Source organism: Gorilla gorilla, chromosome 10 (genome assembly GCF_029281585.2).
Source record: "Gorilla gorilla gorilla isolate KB3781 chromosome 10, NHGRI_mGorGor1-v2.1_pri, whole genome shotgun sequence".
Taxonomy (NCBI): domain Eukaryota; kingdom Metazoa; phylum Chordata; class Mammalia; order Primates; family Hominidae; genus Gorilla; species Gorilla gorilla.
This window is the reverse complement of record NC_073234.2, coordinates 21,871,778-21,884,312: the sequence shown is the minus strand read 5'-3', so window position 1 is coordinate 21,884,312 and position 12,535 is coordinate 21,871,778. Positions and strand designations below refer to the sequence as shown.

The following is a 12,535-nucleotide window of genomic DNA, read 5'->3' as shown; positions in this document are numbered from 1 at the left end:
GCACTCCAGCCTGGGCAACAAGACTGAAACTTCGTCTCAAAAAATAAAAAAATAATAAATAAATAAAAATGTTAGTGTCTTCCTCCCAGTTCCATCCTCTTACCCATGAGATTCTTAACTCCCACATCTAAAAATATAAAGAATCAGCCATAGAGGCTTTGGGTAACAGAAAAGAAAAAGTGGGTTGTTAGAAGCAGCCAGGACAAGGGAGGACTGAGTCTCTCTTTGGAGACACATGCGCCGGCCACAGGGCTTTTGCTTAGGAAAGCAGGCCTGACTGTGCCTGCTCCTGCCGGCAGACCTGCTCCCCCAGCACACGGCTCCCCTCTGGAACACGGCGTGGAGTGTGGAGAGTCTTCCCCAGCACCTGCACCCGGCTCCTCCCTCCTGCTCTGCAGGACAGCATTCTAAGCCTGTCACAGACTCGCAAAAAATGGTCCATTGCTAAAACAAGTCAGGGCGCTATAGAAACCTGTTCCCTAAAAACTCTGTGTGTATGTGTAGTTTTTTTTCTAAACATAGATTGTGCTTTCTCTTACTTTCTTTCCGATAATAGAGAGACACACCCCAAAAAACCCCAGCTAACAATAAAAAGCAGTAAACCCAGCAAAACTATCCACAGGGCTCAAATGTTACGCAACCAAAGGAGCTGTTTTTAAAGACTCTCCCTACCCAGTTCAAGAGGTGGGAAAGGGAAGGTCTACGTGGCTGGCCAGCCTTGCTTCTCCCTGAGGGACTGGGAGATAACTGTTTTCTCCCTCCTCTGTAAAAATAACTTTTTTGGTGGGTGGGAAGGAAGTGACCAAACTTACATTTTGAGCCTGACAACATGTCAGCGTCATCCTAAAAATAGGAGGTTTCCTTTGTTTCTCACAAATGAAAAGTTTCCTACCTCCAAGCCAGGCAGAGTACAGCCGCAGAGTCTGAATTCACACAGATGCGGGCAACTGCACTTGGCAGGCACCAGGCTCCCCGTCCTCTGAAGGGAGCTTTGACGTGGTGATACGCCAACGAGAGGGATAGAATGGTCTAGCAAGGCTGCCAAGAAGCCTGAGTGTAGAAAGAAACCTGCCAAGTCTGTTCATGTTCAGAGGATCCCAGGCAGGTTTAAACTGGAAGCCTCTCTCCCAAAGCAAAAGTCGTTTCAAAAACAAACAAATAAAACTAAACACTACAGCATTTACCCCAGTACCAGGGGTCCAAAGGGCTGGGCAGAGTACATTCTAGTCTCTCCTATTGTTGCTGTGTTTTCCAGGAGGCTGATGTTTTTCCCAGTCTCAGAGTCCCTATCTGAACAGTGAAGAAGAAAGCTGTCTATATCTTCTTCCAGCACTGCAGATCCCCAGGACAAAGCTTTTTGAATTAAGGAAATGATGCAGGATAGGAAGACAATCAGGAGAGAGCATCAGAGATGAGAACAGAGGTTCGTAAACCCTCAAGAATGAGTACAACTTTGGCAGAGGCTGCATCACATCAGAGAACCATCAACGTGCCTGAGTTGGCCATCAGGAAAAGAAACCACATCAGTTAAACGCAAATTCCCAGGCACAACGACACACACAAAAACTGCACAACTTGAAAGGGACACGACCGGCCAGCATGGCTAGAGCAAAAGTCTTTCCCAAGCCCAAGTCCCTGGGTCAACATGGGGCCTCCAAAGTTGGAGGAACTTTGTTGTAGCCAGGGTCTGAATTCACTGAGCCTTCCCCGTCCGTCACCTGTGTAGAAGCTGGAATTATTATTATTAGTTTCTTGCTCGAAGATGCTCTTGGTCTGAGAGTCGAATCGGAGCCATAGTCCAATGGCAAGGACAGCAATCCCGGCAAGCTGCAAGACATACAGGACATCAGCATTAATTCTGGCTGCCAGCAACTACGCAGTCCCCACGCGCTGAAGGGTGAGACTTGCAAAGGACTTTGTGACCACCCTTGGTCTCTGCCCCTCATATACGCCTGGTAGTTGTAGATGCCATTACGGGGTGTGTTTGATTCATGCAGGTACTAAAAATACCAGCAAGCGAGGAATAAACAGTGACCTACCTGCCGCCCATTGGCCGAAGGGGTATTTTATAGGCAACAGAACACTATACAGCAGTGAAAACGAGTAACTCTAGCTACACGCAACACCATGAGTGCATCTCACAATGCTAAACCAAGAAGCCAGAGCCACAGGCACACACACAATACGATTCCATGTAGTTAAAAACGCTGCTGTTTAGGGATGCACACAGAGCTAGACGCTTACATGTGCCTATAAATGATAAAGGAAAAGCATTGTCATCAGGTGAGTGGTGATGTTTAGGTGGAGGAGGAAATTATGCTCAGGGAGGTGCCATGTGGCTGGGGGTGTCGTATTCTAACTGTTGACTTGGGTGATGGTTACATAGTTCCGGACACACATGCACCAGGGAGGGCAGCTGCAATGTCCCTGGAGACCTGCTGCTCAGTAAATGACATGTCAGGGCCTCCCCTCGCTGGCACTGCTGAACTAGATGCTGTGCAGGAGGCCTCCTGCCAAGTCCCCCCGGTGCCAGCTGAGCTCCCTCGTCGTCACCCGTACCAAGGCTTGCCGGGGGAGTGACTCACAGGCCTCCAGTGTGGTAGCCGGCTGGATGCAGGAGTGGGTGGGCCCAGGTTTTGCTGGTCCACCCTCCTCAACAGAGGCACTCTTATGTCAGAGCCCGCTCATCAGGGACCTTGGTTCTCGGCTCCAGGAGCTGGTGATAGCCCATGGTGTGGACAGGCCTCTCTTTCCTTCCTCCTTTTCTCCTCTCCTTTCCCTTACGATATGGCAGTGAGTATGGGCATGTTAGGTGGACAGCGGATGTGGCAATAGTGGGAAGGGCCACCCAGACCTCCGCCTGCAGCAGTCACAAACTCACCTACCCCCCAGGAGCATAAGGGGATTTGCTCCTGCCAGGGAGGTGTGCTTCCACCACGAGGGGCTGCAGAGTCTAGCTTCATATTCTATTGCTTCAGTGTTCCCATCTGTAAAGCAGGGATTGTGAGATGCGGCCCTTCCCTGCCTTTTAGGTATGGCTAAAGAATAAAGAAGATAATATCAGAAGTGCATCTGAAGAGGAAGGTACCAAATGGGCTCTGGGAGAACCACCTCACTTTACCAGCATGAAGCCCCACCAGCCCTGCACTCCCAGCCTGTGGACTGTCACTCAGCATCTTCTCAGCCTCTCAGCTGCACCTTAGGGCAGGCAGCTCCAAACATTGATAAGGACTGTACGACGCCACGTGCCCCGCGGCTGGACAAGGCAGAGGAGAAAAACTCACACAGGCACAGGAATTTGAGAGTTCAAATGAACTTGAGAGTTCTGAGTTCAAACACGAGTCTGATTTTCCTTCTTAATAAAAGGCCAGTGAGGGAGGGTCTCCTGGCCTAATCCAAAGGCAGCAAGCAGATCACTGTTTGCTTGGGGAGAAGCGTGAGTCTCCACCGTCCTGGACCCAGCAGGGTACTCGCATTCAGACCATGGGTTCCCCGACCAAGAGCGCCGCAGTTAGCTTAGGCGGGGAGGCGGGCCCTGCTGGGAGCGTGCTGGGCTAGAGGAGTTATGTGGCTTGAATCCACGTACACAAGGGACTAGACAAGCACACACTGGGCGGGTCTTGACTCTGTACATGGCAAGTCCTGGCCTGGGTCCCTGAGCGTTAAAAGTACAAAGGTGGGCCGGGCGCGGTGGCCTACGCCTGTAATCCCAGCTCTTTGGAAGGCCGAGGCGGGTGGATCACGAGGTCAGGAGATCGAGACCATCCTGGCTAACACGGTGAAACCCCGTCTCCACTGAAAATACAAAAAATTCTCCAGGCGTGGTGGCGGGCGCCTGTAGTCCCAGCTACTCCAGAGGCTGAGGCAGGAGAATGGCGTGAGCCCGGGAGGCGGAGCTTGCAGTGAGCGGAGATTGCGCCACTGCACTCCAGCCTGGGCGACAGAGCGAGACTCCGTCTCAAAAAAAAAAAAAAAAAAAAAGCACAAAGGTGATACGGTGATACCTTCCCTCCTTCCACCCCAACCCCATGGAGGCCCAGTCAGTCCCCTGGGAATGGAAGACTGAGGCTGCTGGCCTCCTGGACATAAAAGCGTTAACCTGAAAACTGTAGGCCAGAGCTCAATTTTGGTCCACATTTAGCCACAACCTGTTTCTCACCCTGGTCCTCCCTCTCGCCCTGGTCTTTTGATGCTCTTGCGCGCATAGGGAGATAGCGAGACAGTGCTCATTACTGTCCTTTTTGCTCTAGGCTTGTGCTTATCAGGCAATTATCTCCCAAGTCATCTTATTTCCCCTGATGAGTGAAGTTATGACCCCATCCCTTATCTGCCGGGAAAACTGAGTCGCAGAAAAGAACGAAAACAATCCCAGGCCTGCCAAGGAACTAAGCTGTAAGATGAGGTAAAGCTACGCTCTGCACAGCAGCCTCTCACGGGCAGGAGCTGCGTCTCTCTGGGAATGTTCCACGTTCAGATAATGACAGGGTACCGCAGTGGAACCTCCAGGGGTAAGGCCCCTTCCATCTTATAGAGAGCCCCAATGTCGAGGACCCTGAGCCAATATGTTAAGTCCAGTCATTGATCCGGTCTCTGTGCACAGGTGGTAAGAAGGATGCTGGGCTGGAGAACTGGAACCACGAGGGAAAAGGAAGCATCTCAGGTCTTATCTTGGCCAAGGGCCAGGCCAAGCCCGGAGTCGGGAGTCCCCCGCATTCGGACCCCACCTTAAACCTTACATCATGCGGCTTGGTTGTCAAAGCTACAACATTTCACTACAACCAGGAAGGAAAAGCAGCTGGCTCTGGAGAAATGGGAAAAGCTGCCATAGGTCTCGGTCTCACAGGCTTAACAACTCACAATAAGAGAGGAGAAAGGTTCAAGTAACCCAGAGAAAAGGGAGGGCCAGGGGCATGACTGGGAACACTTGGACAAAAATCAGGAGTGAACCCTGCTGCCTTTTCTGACAGAATGACTGAGTTCACCGGCCGGAGGGGATGCTATGTGAACCATTAGCTGCCCCATTTTCTGTAACGCTGTTGAAGACATTGCTCCAGTTGGCTGAGTCACAATGGCTTGGGGTCACAGGGTCACAAAACTTGTATAACCAGTGCCACCCAATAATGCCTTTCATGGTTGTCAGGTAGCGCTATCTAAGGCGCTCTGAAGTATTTTCTAGGAGAACTCACTTTCTGGTGTGGCATAGAGGGGCTCTCCTGCCCCCATCCGGCTTTCACCCCAGCTGCTTTATTTTTTGAGACAGGGTCTTGCTCTCGTCACCCAGGCTGGAGTGCAGTGGTGCAATTATAGCTCACTGTAGCCTTGGACTCCTGGGCTCAAGCCATTCTTCCACCTCAGCCTCCTGGGTAGCTGGGATTACAGGTGCATGCCGTTAATCCTGGCTAATATTTTAAACCCTTTTTTTTTTTTTTTTTGGTAGAGCCAGGGGTCTCGCTATGTTGCTCAGGCTGGTCTTAAATTCCTGGCCTCAAGCAATCCTCCTGCCTCAGCCTCCCAAAGCACTGGGATTACAGGTGTGAGCCACTGCGCCCAGCTTCAGCTACTTTAATAACAGGAGAAACCAAATGGGAGGGGCCAGGAGCAAGAAACAGAGCTTTAACCCTTAAAAGAGGGCACCAAGTCAATTATTCAGGGACTCCATAAATGAGAATATAGGAGTCCGGGAGGCCAAGGGGTCGATGGCTTCCTCCCAGGTTAATTAACAGACATATGGCGGCATGCTGACCATGTAATTTCCTCGATGGCTGCCCCACCCCAGCCTATCATCCCAGGAGCAGAGCAGGTTTGATGCGGATGCTGAATGAGACAGTGCCCTGTTCCCAGGGCTCTGGAGAGAGGATGGCAACCTGCAGTATGCCCAGCTGGTCGGGCGGGGATGTGGGGATGCAGGAGAGAGCCCATAGCTTCTACTCCCAGCTCGCGGCCCTGCCCATGGTTTCCTCTTTTGTTTCCAAGAAAAGCCAAATGGAAACATTCTGGTTTTGCTGGGAAAAGCTCCTTTGCTATCTGGCCAAAAAATGGTTCCATCCCTTTGAGAGGGCCGAGAGGAAAAGGGTCATTTTTTCCCATTGTTTTACTGGAAATTTCTTCGTTTCTTCACTGGTGCTAGGCCCTGAGAAAAACATGAGCCAAACCTCAACTGAGCACAGTCTACAAAATACTTGCCTAGCACTTCTCTCCAAACTGTCAAGGTCATGGAAAACAAGGAAAGACAGAAACTGTCACAGCCCAGAGAAGACTGAGGGGGCATGACAACTGTCCTGTGGTGTCCTGGATAGGACCCTGGAACAGAAATAGGACGTTACATGAAAAACTAGTGAAATCCGACTAAGTCTGGAGCTCAGTTAACAGAATGTACCAACGGTGGTTTCCTAGTTGTGACAAATGAAACACAGTAATATGAGACGGTACAACAGGGGAAACTGGAGAGGAGGATGAGCGAATTCTCTACACTATCTCTGCAACTTTTCTGTAGATCTAAAATTATTCTAAAACAAAGTATATAAAACAATAATAAAGAAGCAGGGGTCTCTCTCTTTCAAAGCTTCCTGTCTCCTTCAAGAACCTGCTCCACTAATTAACCTCTTTCCTGACTGCGCAGGTCTGCCTCTGCCACTTTTTTGACCCTTGCGAAGACACAGATAGGTCTCCCTAACCTAAAAATCCAAACAGAAGAAAACCAGAAATAGAACCCTCTTTTTCTTCAACCTCGCAGCTCCTTCAGGGTGCTCTCTGCTTTCCTTTCACCCCTGAGCTGGCGGCTTAACCACCTCCAAGTCCTCACTGGCTCGTCACTGCATCTCTCCCAACCCGAAAGGGGTCGCGAGTCTTAAGACTTTTGCTGAATCCTCATGTCTTGGGATCCCACAGCAGCTGACACCACTGAACCCTGCCTCCTCCTTGTCTGCTCCTTAGATGCAATCTCTCCAAGTTTCCTGAGTCCAGCCTCGTGCATTGTGCCTCTGCTAGTACAAGTCCCTCTTGGAATGCTGTCGTGATCGCCTAAGCCAAGCCTGCTGCTTCCCCACCCATTTCCTCCCATTCCTCCCATGCAAATGGCAAATGCAACCCCTGAGCAAGCCAAGCACGTGAGCAGGCCAGTGTCGCATCCGTCCTGTCCTCTCCAGCATCCACGCTCCACACTCTCTGCCCTTCCTCTATCTGGGGCTTGCCTCCCGTCTCGGCAGAGCACAAGCTCCTTGAGGTCCAGGGGACCTCTGAGTCATTCTTTTATCTCCTTTGCCCCATCCATGCTTTGGACGGATGGTCATTAGTAAGTAATTACTCCATAAATGAATGACTACTTCAGTGAAACAGTATTTGAAATCCACCCAGATCTCCTCTCCTGTGCCCTCTTCATTTGGACCAGCTTCCTTTCCCATCAGGCCTTTTATCCAGATCCATCTTCTAATGTCTCACAAGAGTCAGAAACCACAAAGAGGCCGGGCGCGGTGGCTCATGCCTGTCATCCCAGCACTTTGGGAGGCCGAGGCGGGCGGATCACGAGGTCAGGAGATCGAGACCATCCTGGCTAACATGATGAAACCCTGTCTCTACTAAAAACACGAAAAATTAGCCGGGCGTGGTGGCGGGTGCCTGTAGTACCAGCTACTTGGGAGGCTGAGGCAGGAGAATGGCGTGAACCCGGGAGGTGGAGCTTGCAGTGAGCCGAGATCACGCCACTGTACTCCAGCCTGGGTGACAGAGCGAGACTCTGTCTCAAAAAAAAAAAAAAAAAAGAAACCACAAAGAACAATTATTTGCCGAGAGTAAATACTAAGGAAGCCCCATGAAGGTTGGTTGGGGAATATTTGGGGAATGACAACAATTTCCCTTTCTGTTGGTGAAGCATGTCCCAATGTGACTTACAGGCAAATCCTTATACAGACTTTGGAAAACCAAGTTTATAAAAAGCCCATGCAGGCCGGGTGCGGTGGCTCATGCCTGTAATCCCAGCACTTTGGGAGGCCAAGGCAGGCGGATCACTTGAGGTCAGGAGTTCGAGACCAGCCTGGCCAACATGGTGAAACCCCGTCTCTACTAAAAATACAAAAATTAGCCGGGCGTGGTGGTGTGTGCCTGTAGTCCCAATTACTTGGGAGGCTGAGGCAGGAGAATCACTTGAACCCGGGAGCCAGAGGTTGCAATGAGCCGAGATTGAGCCACTGCACTCCAGCCTGGGTGACACAGCGAGACTCCATCTCCAAAAATAAAAACAACGAAAAAACAACCCATGCATTGCTGTCCTCGGTCTTTATCTGCAACTCTGCCAGCACCCCCATCCCTCAAAGAAGTCCAGTCAAACACTCTTATGTTTGACGAACACAGGTAAGCTGGTCACCTGGGGCTTATGTGAGCCTCAGGAGACATGAGAACCCAAGAGTGCCCCAACCTCAGGCCCACAGTGAATGGTATCCTGGTCATCCCTTGCCACACCCACTCACCACTGAGAGCACAATTCACCCAAGGCTCCCACGCAAAGATGAGAATTTCAGTGACTCACGCTGCAAAATCTTGCTGCAGGGACAGGTTCAGAAATCTTACACTGAAACACACACCTGGAGTTACAGGAAACATTTCCAATTTCAAAGGAGGATTAAACAAAAAACATCAAAGTGTAACGGAGCTTAGGGGCACCTGGCTGCTCTGGGGACTCTATGCCAAGTGTGCAAAACCAGTTCCAGTTAGAACCTGGGGAGGTTCGTATGTACAGCCTGGCCTCCTGATGGAAATTCTTGAAGTAGGTGTGCTGAAAAAGAGGAGGTAACCCAGAGGAAGAGGAAAAGAGCAGTGGGTTGAATGTGGTTTCAGTGTGGGGGAGGGCATACTGCATGCCACTCCCCGGGTGAGAGAAGCCAAGTTTGCCTATGGGACAAATCCTACTGCAAAGAAAAATCCTTTGTGGTCAAACAAACTGGGTGCTCTTGGCGTGGGCCCCCTTTTCCTCCAGGTCCCATCTTCTGTAATATGTACTGACTGGCCATACACTTTTTTTTTTTTTTTTTTTTTTTTTTTGAGACAGGGTCTCACTCTGTCACCCAGGCTGGAGTGCAGTGGTATGACCATGGCTCACTGCAGCCTCGACCTCTCTAGGCTCAGATGATCCTCCCACCTCAGCCTCCAGAGTAGCTGGGACTACAGGTGTGCACCACCACGCCTGGCTAATTTTTAAAAATTATTTGTAGAGATGAAGTTTCCCCATGTTGTCCAGGCTGGTCTCGAACTTCTGGGCTCAGGAGATCCACCCAGCTTGGCCTCTCAAAGTGCTGGGATTACAAGCATGAGCCACTGTACCCAGCCCATTTTTTAAAAAGGACAAAATATTTGTTATGCTTCCTCTATTCAGCTGCCTTGGAAAGCCCAGAAAGTGGAGAGCAGATCACTGCTCACAGTGATTTCTCGCTGAGGATGCCTTGGCCTTGAGGTGGCCATATCTACCACTTTCGGAGGGGTTGGAGGTGGGCAGTGGTGAGTGGATGGAGTCCAGGAAGGAGGGAGAACTTTCTTCCCAACTTCCCATTGTCCTCCTGGAAAAGCAATGGCTACTTGGTTACTCTGCTGAGCCCATGGTCAAAATGATACACAATTTTCAACAAGGGACAGGTGGCTTAATAGAAAGAATAGTGAGCTGCTGCCTGCACAGCTGTGCCACCTAGGGCCTGCTTCTTTATGGGCTGGGCATCAGAATCATCTGGGAAAATACTTGTTTTTTTGAGACAGGTCTCAATCTGTCACCCAGGCTGGAGTACAGTGGCACAGTCTTGGCTCACTGCAACCTCTGCTTCCCGGGCTCAAGCGATCCTCCTACTTCAGTCTCTCAAGTAGCTGGCACCACAGGTGGAAGCCACCATACATGGCTAATTTTTTTTTTTTTCGTATTTTTTTTGTAGAGACAGGGTTTCACCGTGTTGCTCAGGCTGGTCTCGAACTCCTGAGCTCAAGCAGTCCACCCACCTTGGCCTCCCAAAGCTTGGGATTACAGGTGTGAGCCACGGCGCCCAGCCTACCTGGGGGATTTCTATAAACATGCACCTGCCTCAGCAATCCCAGGGGACTCTTTGTGCTCCCAGGGATTCTACTGCACGCCTCTGTTGAGAATGACTGGACTGTGATGGATATAAACTTGGGCTCTAATTCTGGCACTGCTACCTAGGAGCTCTCTGACACTACACACTTTCCTCAGCTTCTCTGAACATTACAGTCCTCGTTCGTGGAAAAAAAACAGTATGATACCTGTCCTGCCTTCAACGTAGGTTGAAGGAGAGGATTAAATAAAGTGATGCATGTAAAACATTCTGAAAACTGTGAAGTGTTACAGCCAGCCGGATTCCATAGGGGCAAAAAAGGACAATAATAATAAACCCTGAGAAAGACGTGAGGTGACACTGGGTCAATTCATGGGCCCTCTGTGGACGGCTGTTGTGTCCTCCTGTGATCGGAGAAGGCGGCTGGGTGGCAGCGGGGGAATTTAGGACACTGGGGTTCTGTTTTCTGGTTTCTGTGGGAGTCTGTGTGAGCGCTGGGTAGTGGAGGAAAATGGATAAATTTATCTGCTTCACACCCGCAAACTGCCATAGAGAGCTCCACTAAGACTGGATGGGAATGGCCAAAGGAAAGTGGGGAAGGAAGGCTAAAGGGAGACTGTTGGCTCAGATTTTAGGCTTCTGTCCTTCCTTGGATCACAAACTGCTTCCGTGGGCAAATTAACCCTGCTGAAAGGAGTTATTACAGCAGCAGATAACAGAGAGAGAGGGGATTTTCCTGGGTTGGGCAGGAGAGGAAACCTTGGCCTCTTTATCACCCTCCTTCAGTAAGATGCTTGTCAGCCCTGGTTTTTGTTTTTGTCATCTACTAAACTTGGGAGAGCATTAGTCATAGTTGTCCATAGCACCCAGGAAGTAAGCAACACACCAAATACTGGGGATGCAAGTTTCCCACACCAGCAGTTTTCCAGGCCCCAAAATACCAGTCACGCTTTAAGAAAGCCACGGAAGTGGAGATAGGCCCTCCCTGTTCGCACAGACTTCAACATTTAAAAACAAGTCAGGCCACCCAGACCTGTGGGCTCTGGGCCTCGCCCATCTCCATGGCAACCCTTGGCCCACTAATGCATGCCAAGCCTTGGATGGGCTGATTCACTCCTCAGGAAGCCAGGCCAGGCAGTGCCAGCAAGAACAAACAGGATCCTGATGCCCACAGCCTCCTCCAACCCTCTCTGTGTCCTCCTCTCCCACCTCCAAATGAAGGCTGGGGCTGTTGTCTTTGGAAGGGCAAAGCCACTTGGGCAGGACTAGAGGCTTTGGGGTGCTCCCTTATCCAGCTCCACCACACAGTAAACACCGGCAACAAGAAAACCAAAACTCCGCTGTAATCAGCAGAAGAAATTGCCACGACTTGCTCTCCTTAAGCGTCCCAAGTAAACTACTGTAATAGCTCATGGCGGAATTTCTAGATGACAACAGGGCATATTACTAACTTTAGCTTTACTACAGCCAAGTTGAGAAGCCCCAGAGATCACAGCCCTAGAGAACCAGAGTTCCCTTTTGTAGGTATGGCTGGTTGGTCAGGCGCATCCTGGGGGCCATCTCTCCTCTCCAGACAACTTCTGCTCTTGGGACTTCTACCGAGCCACTGTCTGAAGGCAGTGCTCAAATCTTCAGAAATTCTTATCTTCAAAGGCAACCCAGGAAACTCTTCTCTATGCCAGTCCAGCAGCTCTCGAAATGACCCCAGACCAGCAGCAGGATGACCCAGGAACCTGGACATGCAAATTCGCAGTTCCCTCCTAGACCCGCTCAGTGAAGCTGGGGTGGGACTGGGCCAGCACTCTGTTTTCCAACACCTCCCCAGGTGACTCTCATCACGCTCAAGTTTAAGAACCACTACTCTAGGCCTTCATTTACACACCAATAATCAGGAAGGACGGAGAAAAGCTCTCTGGGGGTTCTGAACCCAGAGAATAGCTTTCTAAATGCCAGTGCCGAAAAGCCTGAAGGCATGGATGGGAGGTGTGAGCTTCCTCTGAGCTGGAGGTGCTTTGTGTGTATTAGGGAGAGCTCACTGCCCAGCCCCACGAGGGAGCAGGACTGGCACCTACTACTTTACACTCCGATCTGGAGAGTGGGGCATTTGGGGGCTCAAAGGCTCTGACCAGCACTGTGAGCCACGGGGAGGGAACCTGGGGTCACCTTGGAAATGCGGCATTGTGACCATTAAGGGTGAGGATGCAGAGAGGTGGGAAGGCAGGAAGAGGTAAGAAAGGAGAGAGAGCGGCTGGACAACTCTGTGCTGAACCCACGGAGCCAGGAAGTCATGGTAAAGGGCTCAAGTTGGAACCTGCGTTTGGCTCCCAAATGCACATCCACCACCCAGGCCCTGCGTGCGTGAACTCTCCTCTGGTAACAGGCCCTGGTGACTCAGTGGGCCCGTGAGAGGCTCCCACAACCTGCAGCAGGGCACTCCTGGTAAGAACCTCCCCCCTGAATTCTGCAGCCGGCTGTGCTCCCTAGGCCAGCTC

General features: G+C 50.8%; 1 protein-coding gene across 2 annotated transcripts in view; it reads right to left on the bottom strand.

The window, feature by feature from the left end:
• The window catches only part of CD9 (CD9 molecule), a 38,248-nt gene that overhangs the window by 10,974 nt on the left and 14,739 nt on the right, over nt 1-12,535 (bottom strand). For both annotated transcript variants that reach the window (XM_031000695.3, XM_031000694.3), the window contains exon 2: nt 1,719-1,827. In XM_031000695.3, the coding sequence (XP_030856555.1) occupies nt 1,719-1,827 (109 nt within the window). The remainder of the gene's footprint in view (nt 1-1,718; nt 1,828-12,535) is intronic.